Below are 24,659 nucleotides of genomic sequence, written 5' to 3' on the forward strand. Positions count from 1 at the left end.
CATCTAGTACAGCTATAACAAAGAGCACTAACATAACAGCTATAACAGATTGGAGACAATAATATTCAGTTATTACAAAGATAGAAATTATTTTCACTTAATTATAATAAATTATTTTCACTTTATTATAATACCAGAATTTACTTACTTTCATGATAAAAGGTGAAACACATATTCATTATAGATTTTGCTGGAGAAAAATCATCCGCTTCTGCACATTCAAATAAAACGATAGCAAAATACTGTACCAAGCTATAGAAAGTTGATTCCCTGACTAATTTATTATGGACGCGCTGAAAAATGTAATATATACTTATAATTTTATTAAAATAATTTTATAATTTTCATAAGGGTATATCAAACAAACTACATATCACTTACCTGACCATTGACACATCGAGCAAACCAAAGCCTGCCAATTTCATGACGACAAAGCTCTCCAAATTTTGCCTTTTCTTCAAATGATATAGAAGAACTATGAATAAATGGCAGAAATTAGTCTAAGGGAAAGGAAGAAACTGAAAAGATTCTAAAATATAATAAAAATAAACTTACCAATCAACAAAAACTTTTTTTACAAAGTGCCTCATGAATTCCATTGCATCCAAGGTAACATCATCTGGCTGGCTATCATTACTTGGACTAGAAGCCCAAGAATGGAGAGAACTGCCAGAACCAGATCTTCCAAAACCAATTCCTCGGCCTTCTGGAATTGACTCTGCATCGGACGAATCAAGACTAGTACTCTGACCACAAGGATCAGATTCACTGCCAATGCCAACAGATTCAGTATGGCGGAAGACATAGAAAGGATCATTTCTGGATGTCCTATAATCAGTAGCACTAGCAGATAAACTACTGCTATTGCCTAAGCTCTGACCACTGTCAACTGTATCAAGAGATTCCTGAGAATGATCTTTCCAAGATTTTTGCTTTATTTCAAATGGACTTATTTCAGGCTGCCCATACACAGATCTATCTTTATGTTTAGTACCCCTACGTTTAGTGTAACGATGCCTTGCTAGCTGTTCAGTTTTAGTGATAGGCAGACTAATTCGACGAATATCTGCTTGGGAGCTACTATTGGACAGTTCCTCATTAATTGCAGAGTTCTTACGCGATGTTTCATCACTTCTTGAAGAAGAATCAGAATCTAAGGCATCTAAACTTAAACTTAAAGCAGCTTCTAATTTTGATGACAAATCAGTTAAAAGTCCTGTAGTATTTGAACTTATCACAGAACTAAGAAATCCTTGGCTTTTTTCATTCTTCCATTGTTTCTCTTCATTTGAAGTCGCAAATATATTCTTTCTGCTAAATGCATTGTGACTACTGAAAACTGAAGACAAAAATGATTGAGATTTTTTAGATGATTCATGCTCTGGTAAAGTGTTTTCTTCAGAACTCTGAGTCAGTCTTGACTGCATATTTTCAAAGATGTATTTACCTAAAGGGGGGAAAAATCATTATAGCATTAACATTAAATCTGAATTTGAAATGAAAGTGGAAAGATAGATTAAAGAAAATCCACAGTGTCAACTGAATAGCAAAAGTAAAACATCTCTAAACTTTAGTTGAAGTAAAAGATTCTTAGCACAAAATGAACAAAGGTGCTTCTAAAAATTAACTCTTTAGACTTGTTGAACAATGGGATCTATTTTTGGCAAATTTCATATAATTTTTACAGTGACCATAAATTTTTGACAGCAGACAATAATATGGGTTATTAATGTCACATTAAATATATAAAAACAATGGGTAATTATTTCATTTTCAGCATGAGGCAAAGTGGCATTTATTAGTCTGTAGAAAATGCATTTAATATTTAACATCTTTCACAAAGAAGATCAGATTGAGATTTAGAAACAAAGTTGTAATATATTACATCCACAGAATTTTAACTTCTACAGAACAAAAAGTAATAAAAGTCTTTTCACAACTGGTGTGTGGGGGGGATTTTGGCAATTTTGTCAAACTATTTAATACAAAATGAAAATAAAGGAATTTCTTAAATTTTAAAATGCAATAATAGCTCACAAAGTTTAATGTTAATGGTCCCCTGAACTCCCCTCCCATTGTAACTACTTATAATGAAGATGGGACTGAATTATTTAATAATGACAAAGCAAACACTAGGATTATATGCCTAAGGGAATTTCTTAATTTTTAGAATGGATAAATCTCATCCAGGCAGTCCAATCCATTTTTTCTTAGGTCTTCCTTTTAATCTTCAATAAGCCGAAGTTGTTTTAAAGGTCTAAAAGACTGTTCTCTCTGCATTCATTCTCAGGAAATGACAAGCCCATCTCATTCTACTTAATTGTATGGATTTAATAATATCCTCAGCTTTATAAATTTTGTAGAGTTCAAAGTTATATCATTTATGCCATATATTATTCTCCAACACAGTACCAAAACAGTTCTTAGAATCTTCCTTTTAAAAATCACTAAGTCTCTCTCCTCCCTCACGGTCAGAATCTACACCTCTGAAACATACGTTAAGACTGATTTTATTAATACCTTGTATTTTAGAATTTTTGTCATTCTCTTTATAAGACAGGATTTCAGAAGAGGTCCAAAGAAGCAATGATTTGCAGTAATAATCCTTTTTCTGATTTCAGGATTAACATCATTTTGATAGTTAATTTCAGAGACCAAATAGGTAAAATTTTTCACAGATTCAAATTTAAATGGTCCAATCTCAAATATTTTAGGTGGATTTTCCTTTTCACCACAGTATATATATATATATAGTATTTACTAAAGAAATATTGATTATATTATCTCCTAATATTAATTTTAGTAGAAGTATCTAAAAAGAGTGAACCCATAGGTAGTAAGTTTTTGCAAAGATTGCATTATATTTCTTATATTTCTAATATTTCTTAATTTTCCAATGTTTATTTCAATTACTTTAAGTAATATTTCATAATTCCAATTTCCAATGTTTAATTTTTTACAAATAGATTTGAATTAAAATGCATAAACACGAGGGTGTCGGTGGACAATTACTCAAGTAATTTATCAATTTTACTGCATAAATTGCTTTTCACTTAAAATTGTATCGAAAATGCTTAATCAGAATGAGTTCTTTGGTACTCTGTATTGGCTCTGGTTCCCTTCACTTCACGGAAATATTTGGCCTAACTTTTTTTACCAGTTTGGCATCACCTTATTACTTGAGTAAAGGACAAAATACCTTCGTATTTATTTATTTATTAATAGTTCATGGAATGGGAATTGGTTTGTTCCCCTTGAAAAGTCAACTAATTTTCGATCAATGGCAATGATTACTTGCTTTTAATTTAATTTCTTTTTCCCAATTGAAATTTTGTTATTCATGATTTAATTCAAGTCCCCATAAAACATTTGTAACAATTTACATTCAAGTTACTTTAAAACAATTTTCAGAGTCTAACTTACTACCTATGGGTTCACTCTTTTTAGATACTTCTACTAAAATTATTAGAATAACTTGATTTTGAACTAAATAAATTTAAAATCATACAACATTCATATATATATATATATATTTAGTTTTTCCCATTTATTTGAGATTCATTTTCATGTCTGAATTCTCTAGTACCAAAAAACGCCTCTCCCAGCACAGCTGTAGATCTTGCAATTATATCTACATTATGAGCACAGGCCAGAATATGAAATGATTTACTAAATACAGTACTTCTCGTATTAATATCAGCATCTCTTATAACTTTCTCCGGAGCTACATTATCTGTGCTATATAATTTAAGTAGTTTAGAGGGTATTTACATATTAGTGCAACTCTCTCAATTCAGAATGGTTATGTGATTAGGCATTTACATGGAAAATCAATTAATAACTTACTGAAAAGCAAGTTTTTGTTTTACTTGTTCTGATAAGAATTTCGTGGTGATTGTATAAACAACAGATTCAAAGCAATTGTTCCATTTACCAATATTCCAGTAAAATACTTTATATTAAAGGTATTTCACAAGAAAGATAATTAAATTGTAAAATACCCTACTTTGAAGCAAATATGTTTATTTTTATATATTATATTTAAAGTATCTTTATATATAACTTTTAATATAGTATTATATGTAGTATTACTAATATAAACAATTGAAAATATTTAAGTTTACAAACATAAATTCTGAAAGGGGGGGAAAAATGTAAGAAATTTGTTGTTTATAAGATTGCTCATTTAGAAACTTTTATTTCTCACATCAGCATAGACTCTTTTGGAATAATAAAGGTACAGTACCCTTATTATATTATATTTTTAATTAAAATGCAACACTATTAACTTCAAGTAACTATTGCATATTAAATGCATTTTAACAAAAGAACCACGTATACTTATATTTTCTATGGAATATCAAGTTACAAAAAAATATTAAAAAAGATAAATAAATATTTGTTGTCAAACTAGTCTTTACAAGCATTTGATATTCAAATACTTTACATAAGTGTGGTGCGAGTTTCAATAGAGAAAATAAAAAATAATCTAAATATATTTGAAAAGAACATTTAAACAGTTTCCAAACTAAGAAAAAAATTATCCTTTTATTATATGTCTACACGTAAATTTCAAATTTTTTATCGCAAAGAAATATACCATTGAATTTTCCAGATGCTAAATCTAACCAATGAAATCGTTTGAACGTGCATATGAATAAACACACACCCACTAAATGTGGTGCGATCTTGGTGAAGGTCGCTCTTGACAAACCTTACTGACATTTACAAGCCACCTGTTTTTCTCACAAACATTCCATCGAGACGAAACATTCTAGAAATGAGATAATGATTCCTCCTTGATATATTCAAAATATTCTAATATTAATCACTCTGGATATATAATATAGTATACAGTTAAATTAATTTTTCAAATTAATATATAACTGCTGCTTTAGAACATTTTCTCAGGCTTGGAAAAGGAAAAATTTTAAATGTTCAATCATCAATAATGGAAATATTTAAATATTAATTAATATTTATTATTCATTATTCCTGAATCTCAAAAAGGCTGAAAATACATACTTATACATACTTTTATGACATTCTTACGTTTATGTTATTAGTTGTATCACAAAAGAATATTCAAGACACAAATACAAAAAGTTAATGAATACAATATAATCAGTATATATATATATATAAACAATTTGAAGCAAATATTATAATTACATGACACACATTACTTGCCTGTTACTAATTAAGAAACTGATAACTCATATTTTAAGACAGCAATTTAAAAACCTTTCCTACTGAAACAAAATACTATACGTTTTAAGAACATGAATTATTTAGTTGAAAATGGAGATATAAGGAAGATGCAAACATGAAACATTTAATAAAATATTGCATGTTGCACTTATTTTAAAAATAAAAATTTTAGTGATCTTTTTAATTAACATTTATGTTATAACGAGTGTTTTACGGTTATACAGTGATGTATTCCTGTTATACTGGGTACTGAAAAAAGCACTTTCCAAGAAAAACAGAATTAATTCCTTAAAGGAAATCTGACGTAAATATACCTTGAAATTTTGCGAGATTATAATTTAAACCTTGGATAAACAATAAAAGTAAAAATAAAAAATCCCCCCCGGGATGAATATGCGAGCACAAAATCCGAGCAATGGGAGAAAGGTAATTTACAGTTATATACATAAGAATCCAGAATTGTAGAAATTTTACACTTTCAAGTAGGAAACTCATTTAAACTGATTATAATGTTATGTACTAAAAGTATAATTTTATGCTAGTTTAAAAACTCTCGTTATATATTTAAATTCTTGTAACCTAATACATTTTTTTGCTTTACATGTCAATTACTGAATTTCATGGAACAATTATGAGAACATTTTCATGTCATAATATTAAAAAAATAACTATAAAAGTCGAGAGTTATTTAATAGGACAAATTTATTTCTCTTAATTTATCAAACATCTCGCATATAAAAAACAAACAAAAAAATACTAACTATATTATAATAGAGTATTAAAAAAAAAAAAAAACTGATGTGATATTTTATTCTACAAAGCTGGAAAAAATTAAATATCAAAAATTACAGTTCGGAATTACTGTATTTACACTATAAGATAATATTTCGTACCGGTTTAAATGAAGCTGTCACCTCACCATTGCTACTTCGCCAAAGTCAAATGTCAGATGGTTAAGAGAAGCTAAATGCAATTTCGCAACCGGCATTTCTTCTTGTTGCTTGTGCTTAATTAAAATAAGAAAGGCGTTTCCAGACGCTTTAGCTATTTAGATGTGCGAGGAAAGCGACCATCTCGTCGGAACGAAGTATGCCGACCGTCAAAAATGTACTTGAGGCGAAAAATCATGCCGGTATCGCTGGATTTCATGCTCTACTTCCGTCTGCTATACGGTTGTACCAAGTTGGCGATTGATCGCTCCTTTTATCATTTAATCCGCGTTTTTCAATGCATGAAAACGTAACGTTTTAGTATCTAAAAGTGATGCATATTTATTTACGCGGTATGCATCGCTCGCAAGAGTGCTGGATGAAAGTCTTGGGCACAACGTTCCTAGAAAAACTACCTTATGTAAAAGGGGACAGGGAGAAGTAAAGATTTTAAAAAATGAAGAAATAGAAGGCAGCCAGTAGTTTTTCATTCGGAATCGAAAACCGAAACTTACTGATTGATTATCCAGCTTTCATGCCTATATTCTCAAGGAAAAAATTTTTAAACTCGAACATTTTGAGAATATAGAATTGAAGATAAAAGTCTGTGAGTGAGGAAAAGAAAACGCTGAAGCTAGTAGAAGTATAAACAACAACTACTAATAAATGCTAGTAACCATTTTGAGATAAATAAAAGTAAGGGGGTAAATTTAAAGCTAACAGAAATAATAAAATGATAGCTACAAAAAGTATTGAAGGGTCTAAATTTAGTATTTTCCAGAATTGTATCGTATGTTCTGAAGATTAAGAACAGTTTCGGACTCTTGCGATTTCCAAGTGAAATACCATAATTCAATAAAGGAAATTCGTTGTTTACTGTATTCCCGCGTTTATTATTTAGAACAATTAAATTTATTTTTTATTACGAAGATTTTAAGTGCTGAACTTTATAATACATTATGTGGTGATTTCAATTTCGGTTATCAGATTGCTCTGTTACATATTATTATATTAACTTTTTATATGTTAAAAAATATATAAATATCATTATTTTTATTATATTATAATATAATTCTAATCGTTTTTCTTCGATATGTGGTCTCTAGTCATCATTTCTAAAAGTACTCATCATCGTAGCACCAGCCGAACAGCATTTTTAAGATTTCTTTTCATATTACATCAGGTCCAACTGTAGCTGATTAAGACCCTAAATACTGGAAGTTCTATTTCAGGCAAACGGGCTGGCTTTCGTGGCTTACCCCATGCATAGCGTGAATATGAGCCAATTTCTCTTAGAAATTCTAAAGGACCTTATCTCTTAAGCAGACATCCTTGCTGGCTTTATCATATTCGAACAAACTGATCTTTAATCTCCACTTACATTATGTTTCTGTTGTACATATATTATGATGGATGCGTTGGTCATACACTTACATTCATCAAAATTTTATTTGGAAAGAATTAAATCGGAAATCCAGAAAACGAATACTAAGAAGAAGAGCTAAGTGCATTTCCTAAAAATGTAAACTATTTTTAGTTGATGGAATGCCTCTTTTTTGGGGGGGGGAGCAGTGGCGTAAATAAGGGTATGCAAAGAATGCCGTCGCATAGGGGCCCGAATGTTTAGGGTGCCCTTGAATGTTCTGCGAACTACATTCACATGATTAATCTTAAAAGAAAACACATTCTTTTACAAATGCTATGACCAAGGGCAAGGTGCCCTCATAAAAGTTGAATTCAGTGTTACATATAATACCAAAATGTCGCGTATCATATTTCAACGGAAATATCCATTTTGACCGTTTCCAAATCCATTTGGACGTTTTTTATTCATGACTTCTGTAAGTACGGACAGAATAAAGGACTCTTTCTTTTTGCGTGACATTTGCACATTCATAGGTACATAGGTATGTATATCTATCTATATATAGAGAGAAATAGATAGATATAGACAGAGAGATAGAGATATATATTTGGCATAACTCTCAAAGACGATTAGCCGTAGAGCGTTGAAGTTTTGTATATAGGAGTGCTATTCACTTTTTTATTGCAGTTGTGCACTTCACTTTTTTATTGCAATTTGTAGAATATATATCCGCCCTCTTACCCGGCTTAAAATTCTTTATCCAACCTTTATTTTCACATTCATTGGTTGAAGGTCATAGCTTTCCATTCAGAAGTCTCCCAGGACGAAAAATGTTTTACCAATAATAAATTGAAAAAAAAAAAAAAAAAAAAAAAAAAAAAAAAATCGATATATAACCAAATTTAAATTTTCCTCCGGTCTTGTATTTGGAAAAGTGTTAAATTCATGAAAAAAATAAATTACAAGAAGTTTGACTTCTGTGCGACAAAAACTGACTGGGATATTTAGTTCAAAATTTTCAATTTTCGATGTCATTTTCTTCTTGCCTTCAGAGATCGGTTCATTAAATTTGAATCATTCAAGGAAGTAAGTTTAGATGAAGTGCAGAAGAAAATGTGTATAATTTAATACAAGGAAGTCATGTGGTGTCCATATCGGATTTTTTAATTATTATCTGATAAAAACCATCATCAAAATTTTGGCTCCTGGAATCATCGAATTTGGGCCGGGGAGTGCTGTAAATTTAATAGGGGGCCCCAAAATGTTTTTGCATAGAGGCCCAAGAGTTCTAGTTCCGCCACTGCGGAGGGGGGAGATATTATGTTTTTCTTTGGCTTTACTTTCCCACCCGTTCAAAAGGCAACAGCAATCTGCGCATTCATCCTGGTGGTCCAAAAGGTACATGCCTTACTTTCAAATCTGCACATACATGTCAGTGAGTTTTCTCGTTAATTTATTGCGCTTCAGTGGCGTAGCTAGGATGGGGCAAGGGGGAACATCTGTTCCCGGGCGCAGCATCCAGGCGGCGCCCAATTGATGCTACGAAATTCTTTAATGAAATGTTTTCCATTCTTGGCACATAGAAAGGGGAGCAAAATCTTCAGTTGTCCCCGAGCGCTGGAAACCCTAACTACGCCTCTGTTGTGCTTGCAAAATGTTTATGCATTTTTATATCAGGTTCCAAATTTCCAAAACTGTAACCCCTCCTCATATTTCTTCCAACATAGTAGATGTCAATGATGCAAGTTATATAAGGTATTTTATGAATTACTCTATTATTCAATATATGTTTTCTTCAAAGTTAAACAAAACTTTTCTTTCCACCTTTTTTTTTAACGTTTTGATTCTTTAGCTTCAGCTGAATTTGTGTTCCGTTTATCTATCTGTTATCTTTAATTTATAAGCTCATATTTTATACATAATATAAATTTATGTGTATTAAACTAGTCTTCTTCTCTGAAGAAACTAAGGGGAAAAAAAACTTTTTCTTCAATTTGTTGTTCGATTCGCTGTTGAACGGCCGAAACTCTTCCTTCGATTCGTTGCTCAACAGAGAAACTCTTTCTGTTGGCAATTTCTGTTGGCAAGAAATTTGTTCTTTCACAGAAGAAATTCTTTCTTGAATTTCTCCAACTTTATTTTCAACAGCGTCTGTTCTGCCTTCCGTAGCCTCAAATTTGTATCCTATTATGCAAGTAATTTAATTTTTTATTTCCTCTTAACCAGCTTCGATCTTTTTTTGAACGGCGATCATCACTTCTTTAACCGATTCTTCCATCTTTACTTGGCGAGCTTTCATCTCTTTTTTAACTGATTTTTGGCCAACATTCACCTCATCTTTGAACGCAGCAAAGGCTGCCAGCAATTGCCTTAATTGTTCTTCCATCGCTATTGTTATTGGCATTCAACCCCACTCCTGACGCCAAAAGTGTTGCGTACTTATGGATTCGTAATAGGTTGAATGCACAAGTCCGATAAAAACTTAATACAATTTATTCTTATCAAAAGAAATATAACAAAATACTAGAAATTTTCCTCAGAGATATTCTTACAATATCACAATATCACGTTTTAGTTAAATTACTAAAAACGTTAGAAAGGAACGCAATCCAAAGCTCAGAGAAAGCTAATCCGATTAGCAAAATTTCAGCAACTAAGTAAACAACAACTCACTAAACAGCTACTGAGCTGAGATGTCTCTCTCCGGCGTTTTCAGGTTTTTTAATCGGTCGCGAGAAGGTTCTGGTAATTTCTGTTTTCTCGAAATTTCTGTAAAGCAAAACAGTAGAATGACGGTTGCAGCTAACATAGTAGTCACCTGCATTTATTCGATTTAAATATAAATTACGATATATCTATTTATTAAATGTTAAATGCGCGTGATCCTATATTTTTACTTTTCCGGCGTAGCTTTCTCTTAAAATATGTGTAGTGTTGCATTGCACGGGGATATAAAACAATTTTAGTTTTAATTCTACTAAAAATAGCTATCTAAATTTAAAATCCGCAACAATAATTATTAGATGAATTTTTGTGCCGTAATAATAGCTGGCAAATAACAGAGGCACCACCAAAGATCGTCACACAGGCACCATCACACCTTACGACGGCCTTGTTCACATGATAGACTAAAAATTACCTTTTCAGAGTGTGGTTTTAAATTATTTACCACTCCTGCACTGCTGGATAAAATTACGTCAAAGTAGTGACAGTTCTAAGACTCTTTATAAACTGCGCTTATGCGAAGCTGCTTAGAAAATATGTTTATCAATATCTGGTAAATACAACATGTGAGTATTTTTTATTTATTTATTTTTTTTTTTTTCATTAATCTGGATTTTAGGAGCTATAATTACGGACTGCTCTTGTAGTTGAACAGGGATTAATTTCTTGCGAAAGGTTCGCTGAGTCATTTGCATAGGATTTTTAGTATTAAAGGTGAAGATTTAATTAGTACAACATTAACGTAAAGAGTGAAAATGCAATACCCAACAATGAGCTCTTTGGCATGCTAATATAATTCGCTAAGTTCGGTAGTTGTTTGTACTACAATTGATCTAATGTGTACCTGTCTGATAGGAACTTAATTATGTTTACTCATATATCTTAACAAATAAAGCATCGTAGTGAGTTTGTTTACAGATATCAGCCACACAAGATCAAAAACTTACTAAATTACATCAAGGAAGATTAAAGGAATTCATTTCCCTTTCAATATACAATTAAGCCAATAGAAATAAATTCAATGAACCTAATTCCTGACATTTGGAAATTTCTTCGAACCGATTTCCTGAGCTACATTACAGTCGTAAACGGAACCAAACTACTCGTTTCAAAAGCAAGGCCTGAATGAACTTTCTCAAACAAAAGGTTACCCACCAGCGACATAAGGGTAAAGTTGCTGAACACTGGTAATTCAGTTCGGCGTTCGAAACCCGACGAACGGATGCATGGGCGCTTTCGTGGTTTCTCCTTGTGTAACATACACATGAATCAGTTTTCCTTTGAAAGTTTTCCACAAAGGCGTCCCTTCCCCTGGGCAGATAGCGCTCGACTGCTTTTCCACAATAAAATAAAACAAATCAAACCTTAAACGAAACGTAATCATTTAATTGTAACAGCTCTATTACAAGTAATAATAACAATGAGATTAATGAGGGCAATATGATAATCTTATTAGAATAAAGCGAGTTTTTTTTTCAAGCCCAAAGGGGTGTTAGAACCAAACGGCTATTAGTCTAAAAACGGCATTTTGCGTTGTTTCACTTTTTGCGTTGATTCACTTTTCAAACTGTTACCACCAAATATTATCGCCCTGTATTATATTTAAAGAAACTAAATAATGAAGAATCTGCATGAATGTATGAATGTGTCTCGCACTGTGAAAAAACGACAGTACCTAGAGCCATCAAATTTTGAATAATGTAGTCCTCCAACCGAACGTAGGTACTTGGAAGCCTGAATTTTGGATTTCGTGTTTGTTTTAGTAACTATTTCAATTTTTTTTTTTAAAGTTTAACGAATTTTTCATTAACAAACTCAGCGCTTTCAAAGCGAGCAATGGCAACATTGTAGAGAGAGAGAAAAAAAAAAAAAAAAAATTATCTTCAGCGCGCGAGACATTCTATCGGAAATTCTTAAGATAAGCTGTTTTCCTGTTTTTAAATATTTTGTGATATTGTTGTTGAATTCAATTTTGTGTGGTTTAAGTGCGAAGAACATGACATTTAATAAATAAAAATAAGACACGAAACGTTAAAAAAACGCCTTTTTGGGAGTAATACAAAAGTAATCTGAAAGCTTTCAGATTTCCTTTTTGTTATATTTTTTAGCATATTCTATATTTAGTATCTTAATTGTGATAGTGATGATAAAAGACTCTTTTAGGTGATCAATTACAATTCATTACCTGATTGAATTATAATTCATACCACTGATGACATCACTTATCTTGTTTTAACAATAACCATGTACTACCATCATTCAATGAGAATGCGCATGGTAATTTCATAGCAATTTTTACATAACCTGGTGATGTGATTTATTATAATTTCAATAATTTAATATTAGATCAATAAATACAAGCATTTCTTTGCATAAGTTTTAAAATTATAAACATTCGCTTAAATTTCTGACGTTTAGTATCGAATTTCTAAATCAAAACTAATTTACAGATTCGATTTTACACCTTCTCTTTGACTGCAAATTTTTTCAGTAATTGTTTTATAGTTTTTCATCTTATCAAACATATATTAAATGAAAATGAAAATCGAATCATTAATTAGTGATTTACAGAAATTCTGATTCACAGAAACACCAAACAGGCTCGACATTTTGATTCAAAATTATACTACAAAAGGATTTTTAATCTATATAAGAAATTCTTAATGCTTATGAATTAATCCTTTGACATTCTGTAATATAAAGTTAATTTTCCTGCTATGGATGCGTATTTATTGTCTGCTAAGTGTGTAAAGTCACTTTCCATATCACTTTTTATCAGTTACTGCTCTTTCATTTTTATCGAAAATAAATATTTGAAATGAAATATGATAAACAAAGGTTTATGGCAAACAAAGGGATTAGGATGTTAAATAGCACGTTTTAGAACTACTCAAATCTCACATAATGCGCCAAATTCACGTGGCATTCCAGAACTTCCTAGTTCTGCGTATCTCATTTCATAGGAGAAGGAGAAGGAGAAGGATTGACACTTAAAGCTCCTGTTCTTCATATCAAATGCCATTCATAGCCAGGAGTATTTGAAACAAGAGTTTACCATAGGTAATATTGCTATTTGATGTAATACATTGCCTATAAACTTTGATAAGAATTAAAATAAAAATGGGAAGAGGGGGAAAAAAATGACGTGATCCGGAGAAGCATTTTTTGCTTGCTTGATTAAGCATTCGTATGTTAATGCTTATCTTTCTTAGTTTCTTTACCCAAGGACACTTAAAGATAAATCGAGAAGCTATGACAACTCTTTACTGTGACAAAAAAAATATTTCCGCAATTATTATTATTATTTTTTAATTTCAAGAGTTCAATTTGTTGTCAGGCAAGCAATAATTTACTAGCAGGCGAATGGTTAAAACTGCTAAACCCTGTTAATTTATCCCAGGTACAGTTTTCTGCCAGCAAATTAACTGTTTTAAAATTTTATGATTTCTTAGGTGGCTCGTGTCACATGCAACGCGTACGACTTACCGTACGCTCGCGTAGTCCACTACCAAAGCCTTTCCCCCTTACGTAAGATAAGAAAAAAAATCTAGCTTTAATTTGCAGTCTTCCTTAAGTCATCTTTTTAATTTTGTCAATTTCTCCTTGTCAGCTATAAAATAATGAAATGCTCAAAATAAATCTTTCTGGAGCACTTCATTTTAAATAAGTCGGACCCCGATATAACAAATCTCGCTTACAACACACGCCTGGATAAATGAAACTTTTCCATACACTTAAGTTGTTTTATACTGTTATAGCAAATCTCTAAGAGTATGAAAATCAAATAAAACGCCGAGCGGTAAAATCATTGAACACTGGTAGTTCCGACTTGGGTTCGAATCAGGCGAACGGGTTGGCTGCATGGACGTTTTTGTAGTTTTCCGCAGTGACGTATAAACAAGCCAGTTTCTTTTAGAAAGTCCTCCAATAAGGCATTCCTCTAGGCAGATAGCCTTAGTGTGCTTTGCCATAAAAGTAAACAAATTAACCATCCGTTAAAGTAAATACCTTTACGTTATTTTCCTTTTATCTTCACCTCCACTGTGTTAAACGAAGGCTACACGAGATAGGTGTAATGCCCTTGGAGAAGGAGAATAGAATTAGCATATGTTAGGACACCATATGGTGTACATGATCTCTAAATGAAAAAAAAAAAAAAATAGTTAATGAATTCTCTGATTCTATTCAAATTCTTTGATTGAGCAGCCACACAGAATTCTATTTAAGGCTGATTTTATGACGGAAATTTTGAAATTTCGCTCTTCAGGAAAAGTAGTAGTGAACCTAATGTCCTTGCGGTTTTACAGTTGATTCGTTTTATAGCGAATAAAAAATGTTGATCCTTATTGGCTTGTTTTACTCGAGCATATATACTCTTCAAGTTTTATCTTCCGAATACGGTTTTTGTATTCCTTGTGAGTTTCGCAAGACATATTTTAGATATATATTATAAGTGCAAAGGGGCTTTGTCCCTGAAGGACTATTTTTTTCGTTTTGCGATTATGCGTCGAATCACTCTGAATGTCCGTTTCACTTTTCAGACTGTTGCCACCAAATATTAACTCCCTGTATTATATTTGAATAAATTAAATAATGAAAAATCTGCATAAATGTATGTATGTTTCTCGCATTATGATAAAACAACGGTACCTAGAGACATCCAATTTTGAATGAAGTAATCCTACTGCAAATATGGGCATCTGGAAGCCCAAATTTGGAATTTGTTTTATTATCGATTGCATATTTTGTAAAACTTTAACGAATTTTTGATTAACTACCTCAAGGATTTCAAAGCTAGCAATGGCAATGTTGTACCGAAAAAACATTTTTATCTCCAGCGCGTGAGACGGTGTATCAGAAATCCTTAAGCTATGCTCAATTTAAAATTATTTTGCAATATTGCTCTTGAACTGAATTGTATGATTTAAGTGTGAAGAACATGATATTTAATAAACAAAAGTAACACACAAAACGTTAAAAAAACGCCCCTTTGGAAGTAATTTAAAGTCTGAAACCTTTCAGATTTTTTTTTTTTTTTTTTTTTTTTTTTGTGAATGTTTGTTTTGCAACGATACATAGCTTAGTAGAAATAATTGTGTTTTTACAGAATACTGAATAAGATATGTCCTCCTTCCAGAAGAACAAAACTATCACACATTCTTTGACCAAGCTCTCTACATTTTGTTTCTGTGTCAAAAATTCATCCTCATGGTATGCTGTAAAATATAAAACTTCTGCGCTGAAGATTAGATGAACATTATTCAAAAATATAAAATGGATGCAGCCAAGTTGATAGCTGTCAGAAATTCAGTTTATCCAAATCTGCAGTTAAAACAATAGAAAAAAAATCAAAACTCTGTTATTTTTGCTCATGGAAAAATTTGGGTGAGAGGGAAAAGTTGAAAATGGAGCATAGGGATTTTGAAAATATTCGCTGCTCAAAAGAACCCATAATCTGCCAATATCTAGTCAAATGCTTCAGCCAAAGGCCAGTGAATTTATTAGAGATCTTAGACAAACTGGAAAGAACGAAAATAACAGATTTAATAACTGCGCGTCATAATAATTGCAGTTAAAGCTTTTAGATTTATAATTCAGTTCTTTTGGTAGATGCAATAAGTTAATCTGCTTTTTTCTTTATAAATCATAAAATTTTTACAGAATTACAGTTTAATAAAACAGAGTCAATTTTTTTTTATTATTATTATTGGATCAATGTAGTGAATCACTGGGTACCAGAGAGCCAAATTTTCGCCCTTTCGAAATTCCTTATGGTTCTCAAAGCTTCTTCCTTCCTTCCTCGATTGCATAAACCTCTGTCGTAATAGTATAATGAATTTTGTACACAAAACAGATGATTTTAGTGCAATTATACGTGAAATTGTTGTATTTTTCTGTATAATGTAACATGAAAAATCGAGAGAGACAAGTTATGCCGGTAAAGTAACAACACAAGGGCAAGTCTGTTTAGCATTGAGTGAATGGGTATCTCGGTAATCTGGCGAGATATCGCCAAGATGGCAACAGGTTAAGCCACTGTCGCCAAATTTGGCGAGAAATCGCTAAGGTCGTCAAACTTGAGTTTATTTGGTGACGTTTTGGTTTGGTCCCTGTACCACCGTAATAGGTATTGTAATTGAATAAACGTAATTGATCACTATATTAGCTGTAACCGTAATTCGACCCTCATATTGCCTTCGAGTAATTTCGAGAAGCAAAAAGGACTAGAATTATCTCGGCGGCCGGAGTGGAGAGATCATTTGCTTTTAGTTGTTGTTGTTGTTGTTGTTGCGAATTGGTAGTTCATCGTGAATTCGGAGTACTGAGATATATTCAAGTAGCTTTCTCTTTATCTTATATATATTAATTGAATGAGAAATTCGAGGAAATAGGTGTTTCAGAATAGCATAAAATACTATGGTCAGTCTGTTTCGGACACAGGAGAATGTTTACGAGAAGCGCATGCGCATTAGGTATGCAGTGCTGAATCGTCTGTGAAAAAATGATTTTTTTTTTACTTGTTTGTATATGTAAGATAAAATGAAATACGATGGCTGCTTTAAGAAACGATTGGCGACCTCAAAATTAACTATTCTAAACTTGATGTTCTCCCCCCTAAGTTTGTCTGTTCTCCCTAATTCGAGATCTTTCCTTGTTACATAACAAACTAAAATTAACCAGTCACAGATTAGCTGTACATACTTACTATAAATAATCTTCGCAAGCAACTTACTTAAGCATCATACTTAGTGTAAATACTAAATACCCTCTTTGTTCTTATTCTAAGATGACGTAATGTGCATATAAAAACTATTGTAATTGCTTATGATCTAGAAGTATCTTATCTAGTAAGATATGATTTGATATGTGCGAAAATAAAGGTTAGTGATTCGTAAAAATCCAGTTTTGTTATCTTCTGTATGCCTTTCCACTCAGTCCTGTCTACAGCCAAAGTATCGGATTATTCCTACGCAATTAAAATGCTACATATATATATATATATATACTCATATATTATATATATATGTATATTTGATACTCCCGAATGCAATAAAAAGGGAAGGTGCACAACTAGATGTTATAGCAGTCCTATATACAAAATTTCTTCTACGGCTAATCGTTTTTGAGTTATGCGTGATCCGTACATACGTACGTACAGATATCACGAAAAAATCCCTAATGAATTCCTCTTAAGTCCATTTTACAACCCCTTTTGGAAAAAGTCCTTTATTCTGTGCGTGACATTTCTACGTACGCACAGAATAAAGGACAGCGTATAGACGTCACCGCAAAAACCGCCCAAATGGATTGGGGAACATCAAAATGGATATTTTCGTTGAAATATGATACCGAAATTTTTTGCAATTATAATATTTCCATGTGCAGAGCCGTGCCTACATATTTTTTCACCTGAGGCAAAGCGGCAAATGTGCGCCCCTGGATATAATGCAAGATTATTTATTTACCTATTTGTGGGGTGGGGGAATAAATAAATAATACTAAATGATGTTTGAAAACATAACTTTATACAAACACGCGCAATGTATATATATACAATATATATGTATATGCATTAGTGCATATATATATATACATATATGCATTATTGCATATATGTATATATAATCATATATATAGAACAAATTAACTATATTTATATATATTTTCTGCACATTAAAAGTAACTATTTCAAGAGAAAATAAAATAAGTCTTACAGTAATATTTAATTATAACTCTATATATTCCACAAAGTGAAACAAATATGATGATTAACAATTTTGAAATGGAAAACATTAAAAATAAAAGGCAAATAATAGTAAGTGGTATAAATAAAACGTCTGCTTAAAATTTTATGGCATAAACTTTTCAAGCATATTTATTATTCATTTTTTCTTAATTTTAAAGAAAAAAATCATCAATATTTTTTCAAAATCTATTTGATTACTTAACTCATGTTCTATAGAGAGAATGGCCATATTTGAAAGTTTTTCTTGGTCTAGTGAAGGTGTCATATAGTTCATTATTATTTTAAGTTTTAAGCTTCTTTTGCCACTAGCTACATAATTGGCAACATTAAAAAATTTTTAGCGCTGCTTCCAAATTCGGATACGACTGAACTAAATTATAATCGTGAATTATTTTTAGAAGTTCTAAGCTTGTAGCTGCTTTTGTGTCCGGAATTATTGAAATAGCATGATTTTTAAAACTAGATATTTCTGACTGAATTTCTTTAGCGTTCATATCATTCGGATATTTAAGTGCTAAGTGCTGCTGCCTTTAAATTATTTAAATATAATGACATTAATTGTTCACCAGTTAGAAACTGAAAATCGGAAGAGATTTCATTTAACTTTTCTTATCGTTATTTCAATTGTGAAATTAAAACCTCGAACACTTTTTTAATTTCCATAAAAATATATTTTTCTGAAAAACTGCAATTTATATCAATTGATTCCTCACAATTTGATTCATTAACTTTTCGTTTCCGTTTCTCTTCAAATTCTGATGACATATTCATCTCTGAAGCTGAAGTTTTACATTTTTCAAAAATGCATTGAGAAATATTTTCTTTCATTTTCTGTAATGAAAGACATAGTCCCTCTATTAAGCGTGTGGATTTATAGACATAGTTAGTTTATGACTGCAAGGCTGTATTTTCTTTTCCGATTTCTTGCAGTATTAAATTACCCGAAGATAATAAACATACTTAAAAAAATTAAATTTTAAAATTGATTTGTTTCAAAATGCTGTTATTTTCAGCAGATTGCAAAGCTTTGCGATTTAATGCCATGTCTTTCAATAATATATGTACTTCTGTTATTTGTAGATCTAATTCTTTAACAGCATTTGCTCTTGAGACAATCGTGTATCCGTATGACACGATGGTCTCTCAAGGTTTATCCGTATGGACACGATGATATCGATGTATCCGTATTACACGATGGTCTTTCAATGTTGTTTTCAAAACGGACATAAGTGCATTCCATCTACTCGTTGAAGATACAAAACGATTATAAATCCTCTGTACAGTGCCAAAAAGTATTAACATACTTGATTTTGTTGAAGCGGCATTTTTGCATACTGAATTTAAACTATGAGCCGAACAAGGTATATATGCAGCTTGAGCATTTCAAATAATGGCTTGCAAGCCTTTGTACAACCCAGCCATATTGGCCCCGCTATTATAACCCTGTCCTCGAACGTTTTGAATGTCAAGGACATCCTTTTCTAACTTATAAATAATTTTATTTGCTAAACCACTACCAGTTTTCTCTTTTGTTTCTATAAAGTTTTCTTCAATAAATATGGATTCGTCTTTTTTATGTACACGTATCTAATAAGCTGACACGGTTGCTCATGATGCGAAACATCTTGTGTACAATCAAATATCAAAGAAAAGTATTTCGCTCTTTTGATCCTAGAACGAATTTCAAATCGAACAAGATTACCTAAGAGTAATATAAATTCATCTTGTACTTGATTAGACAGAGAAGAAGCGGACCCCTTTCTGTGATTAGCTATATGATAGGCAATATTTCTATCATAATGACTTATTAATTTAATCAAATTTAGGAACATTCCTGTACTTGAACTCCCAATAATTTCATGCGTACCTCTAACAGGTAAATTTTGTTTTGCACAAAACAGAATGATGTCTAATATAACTCGAAAGATATGTCGCCACTTTTCTTTTTCTGATTCTACTGCTTTATGGAGGTAATCATCTATGAAACCACCTTCTTTAATTTTCAAAACATTTCAATTGAAGATAAGCATCATGCTGAAACATAGAATTTTCGTGACTGGAAATTCGGTTTAAGTTTTTCCAATCTTCGAAACCTCTTTTTGGATTGGGAATAGTAGAATCTGTCTTACTTTTAGTAAAAAGAATGCATGGAAAAAAGAATGACGACAGAGATCTTTTTGAATAAATAAGCCAGTTGCGATACATTTACCTCCCCATCAGAACACTTCTTAAAAAATCATTCTCTGGAAAATCTTCTGCCATTCTATGAAATAGATTCTCTGAAATCAGCATCTTGTCCTTGATCTGGTCCATGTTCTACTAAGAAAAATTTTATTTTGTCTGAAATTGTTGGCCGTGATGGAGGATCATTGAAGTTAATCAGTTTAATGGTTACTTTATCCTCATCGTTTCCAGAAATTTCAAGTACTTATTTGCTTTTATTTGAATCAAAGTTGATATATTCTCCAACTTCAACCACATTTTCTTCTGAGCTATCTGTTATTATTATTATTATCATTATTATTATTTTGATGAATTACTTATTTCATTTGAATTTCCGCGTTTCGCCAGCCAGCCTTATAACTAGAAAGCGCAGCTTTGATGAACGTAATTTCTTATTTTTTTCCTTCTCTTGTATTCAGCATCACTGGATTTTTTCGATGCCATCTGTGAAAATTTCGATTTTTGAATGATTTTGATTAAGAAATTATCTGAATTTTACTTTTTGTCATAAGAAAGTTACTAAAAATTTATTGTTGAATGAAATTTACATAATGTTAAAATTGGAAAAATATGAAACAAAAAGTATTTATAAAATATCTAAAAAATATTATCACGCCATAAACATTTTCGACGCTGCATTTGATATTTCTGCTTGACTATGAATAAGATTCTCTTTTGAAACGCATTTATAAACGCTTTATTTAGCTAATTATAGAGTTCCATTTTCTTCCCTTGCAGATTTTGAATCTTTTCCGTTATAAGAGAAGATGCGGCGAACAATTTTCTCCATAAAGTTATATTTGCCAACTTGATATTTTTAGTGAGAAAAACATACTTTCATAATCAGTTCATTTCAATCGCATTAAAATTTGTCTTTAGGGTTAATGGTCTCAATAAACGGAGAACAACGGATTGCTATACTTTAAGAAACTATTCACAATATTTACTTTGAAAACAATAATATAGTCGTAAGAGATAAGAATTTAACTGTGCTTACTAGGCAACGCTAGCTCTTTAGAAAATTGTGCAGTTCCGGTTGTTATGAAACGAAAAATATCACATACTTTAATATGAGCCATGGTTTCGTTATATAAAGTTTGCAATGTTGTTTTACCACAGTTATGTTATTACTGTATCAAAATCCATTACAATTCCTAATTTAAACTATTAATTCTCTCTACATTGCAATATTAATGAAACCTGAGTACGGTTATTATACTGAAACCATTTCGTATCTAAAATTATACTAACATGTTTCCGTCATTGGTTGAACTTTTCGGTACTATTCGGTTTCGAGGGCCGTAAAAAAATTGCAGCGAATATGTATGCGCAAAAGCGCCAAATCTAGCAAACCCGCCCATTTAACAGCGCGACAAATCTAGCGTACGCGCTGATTTCAGATTGCGTAAGTTTATGTAGTTCTATATTTCTTAAGACACCTTTGAAATACTAGTTTAATTTTTAAATCCTTTTTTGATATCCTATGGATTTAACAATTTGGGTATTGCCCATGACGAAAAGTCGGCAATAGAATTTTGGGTAAAGTGCCGAATCACCCACTGCTTGACGCGTTTTTAAGAATTGCACATACTCGGTATCCATGTGCCCATCGACCTATTTTCACTTAAAAAAAATCCTAGAATTGCACAAAAATGGCCCTGCGCACACCCTTTATCTATGTACACATCGACCTATTTTCACTTAAAAAGTAAAAGAAAATTGACAAAAATCCAATTGGTTTTACCCTTGTAAAAAGCGGCAAACAAATAAGTGAGCGATTCTGCACTTTACTGAGAATAGTTTCAAAGAGAAGGCATCATTCATTATAGAAAATTACGTTTGAATAACCAACGAGATGAAATTATGCTTTAGCGATAAGTCGGTAGCGAAATAGCGATGCAGGCATCCATTCAGTTATGTTTAGCAATTTTTATATAAAATATAATAATGATCTGAAATAGTTATTTACTCTTATGCTTCCATTCAGTCATGTTTAGCCTTTTTCATATAAATTATAATAATAAAAAAGTATTATATAAAATTAACCTTTCATCTAAATTAAAACATCAATCTTAGATAGTTATTTACTATTATACTTCTTTTCTTGCCGGAATTATTTTTGGCAGCATTGGCATCAACAATAGTTTGGCGATTTTTTACGACCCTCGAAACCTAATAGTAACAAATTTTCCTTATGTGTAATGAATTTTATAGTTGTTTCATTTTCTTTTTTCTTCTTTTTTTTACTTTTAACGCAGTTCCACAAATAATCCTTATCGGTATGTGAAGTAAAATTGCTACTTTCATTTAAGCACTTAAAGAGATATTTTTGATCGCAGAAAGTCTTCTTAACAACTACTAAGTAATACTTTCTACATTTCTGGTCTTTCCATTAATGTTCGCGTTTAGAAATAGCAGAGGGGTAACATAGACAATTTCTTCAAACAGTTTATTGTAGTGATCGGATTGACTGCATTTAGTCTTCTGTACCTTGAATTTCAGAGAGTTCTATCAGAACATCCTCCACGAAAGCATCGCTTATAAAGCATCTAGTGTCGCGAGCATCATTATAATAGATTAATCAATGAAATCAGTCTTTAATATTCACAGAATCTTTCATCAGTTAAACTATCCATTCCGGACGAAAAGTTTATTTGAGCCTTCAGCAGAAATTTATATGCCTCTACTTTTAATATGCCAATAGTTTGGCTGCATTTTGCCCCTTAACAATCTCATTATATCTCGACAATAAAAGTATAATTTTGAAATTAACAAGATTTAATGATACTTCATATTTTATCGTTACTTTTATTGCGCCTAATCAATTAACTCAAGAAACTTCTATGTGTAAAATTTCGCGACTATGACAGGTGTTTATAATTAATTTTTATTCACAGCAACAAGAATTTCTTAAATATTTTTAGCAAGAAACATATCTTTAGATATATTTTTATATCGATTCCTTTAGAGTCAACGGAACAAAACTAAATTTTTTAAAAGATATTTATTACTTCAAAATCAATTAATTACATTAGAATTAACTAGAACAGTTTGTCTTAAATCTTCTACAAAGTACTCAAAATTTTAAACCTTCTTATTTAGTTCTCTAAAACTGACAAAATTAATTTTATTGTTTCACAGAAGTAGCAACCGAAGGATTAAACAACAGAAGTATTAAAAAACATTTATCTTACCTAATAGCTTTACATCCCAGTTGACAAAGAATGAACCAGTTTGTTTAATCTTTCAGTATCTGCTTCAGAAATAACTTTAAAGGAAACAATCCATACACTTCCCGCCCAACATGAGTGTGAATACTACAAAAAACTTCGTTTCATACGCCTCGTTTATTGGAAAATATTATTAAAAAAAAAAAAAAAAAAAAAAAAGTGAAATAATTGATAATACGGTACATTTCATTTTCCAGTCACCCTTGTTTATTCTTCGGATGCTATTCCAGAAGACGTTTATGAAATTTCAAAAATTCAGCAGTTATATGTTCAGTTAGTGGACTTTCGTAAGTTGGTTATGACTAAGTAAAGAGCTTAAGTCAAACTAGTGAGAGACAGCAAAAAACAAATAATATCGGCAGTGTAATATTTTCTATGAAAGTTTCGTCTATACAATTCGTTACACAATATGTAATTAGTTCCTTAAAGCTACTTTCAATAACAAATTTTAAATGTTAGAAAATATTATATACACTTCTGTGAAAGCTCATGTTCTTTTGATAATAAATCAATGCTATTAATTTTTCTTTTTCTTTTTTTAGCTGGATTGTTTATAACACAAAATTCTTTTAATATTCACTAATGTATTCCGAAATTAAAAGTTAAAAGTCATAAGTTTTATAAATAAATTTCTGAATTTTTGATCGAATAGCTAATTTGGTGCCCCTTCGATTTGTTTGCCTGAGGCAAGTGCCTCACCCTCATCCCCGCCCTGATTATGTGTATAGTTTAAGTAATTTAATAATACTTTTTAACCAATCTCTCCAGAAAAACCAAAAAGGTGCGAAAAATCTCAAACTTGAAAACTGAATACGTCGGTCAATTTTTGTCTTTTAATTTTTTAAATCAATAGCAACATTTTTTAAACATAAGCATAAGGACCGAAATGCCATATAAAAAATTAGATTTTGCAGTTTTTGCAAAATTGATTTTTTGAATTTAAAAGTACCCAAACGTGAACATTTACGTTACTTGAAACTTTTTTTTGTAATTAGCAGTAAATGTCTACGATCAACATTTGCAAAAATGAAGGGCGAATAAAAACTTTTGTGGGCATAGTGTATGTAAGCAATGCTTCATTCTTTTTGAAACCCACTATTTAACGCAAAATTTCCCACTATTTTTTATTAAGGATTATGAAGATTCGAAAAAAGAATGTCTTAAAAATTAAATTTGGGAATTGCTGCCGAAGAAAGTTGTTGCTTTCCAAAATAACACAGCTGAATTTC

General features: G+C 31.3%; 1 protein-coding gene and 1 long non-coding RNA gene across 2 annotated transcripts in view; one reads left to right on the forward strand and one right to left on the reverse strand.

Annotated features, from left to right (window-relative positions):
• The window catches only part of LOC118199500 (uncharacterized), a 29,967-nt gene extending 23,608 nt beyond the window's left edge, over positions 1-6,359 (reverse strand). Inside the window, exons 1-4 of the mRNA XM_085827374.1 lie at positions 6,105-6,359; positions 556-1,447; positions 382-475; positions 149-293 (exon numbers count right to left, since the gene is read on the reverse strand). Of these exons, the coding sequence (XP_085683500.1) occupies positions 149-293; positions 382-475; positions 556-1,427 (1,111 nt within the window). The 5' untranslated portion in view covers positions 1,428-1,447; positions 6,105-6,359. The remainder of the gene's footprint in view (positions 1-148; positions 294-381; positions 476-555; positions 1,448-6,104) is intronic.
• A 6,820-nt stretch (positions 6,360-13,179) lies between these two features.
• LOC118199499 (uncharacterized) overlaps positions 13,180-24,659 on the forward strand; it is a 93,332-nt gene continuing 81,852 nt past the window's right edge. Inside the window, exon 1 of the long non-coding RNA XR_004759953.2 lies at positions 13,180-13,290. This is a non-coding gene — a long non-coding RNA (uncharacterized LOC118199499). The remainder of the gene's footprint in view (positions 13,291-24,659) is intronic.

Source organism: Stegodyphus dumicola, chromosome 1, assembly GCF_044657685.1.
Source record: "Stegodyphus dumicola isolate Sdum_Otavi_A_Nest chromosome 1, ASM4465768v1".
In the NCBI taxonomy this organism is placed as follows: Eukaryota; Metazoa; Arthropoda; class Arachnida; order Araneae; family Eresidae; genus Stegodyphus; species Stegodyphus dumicola.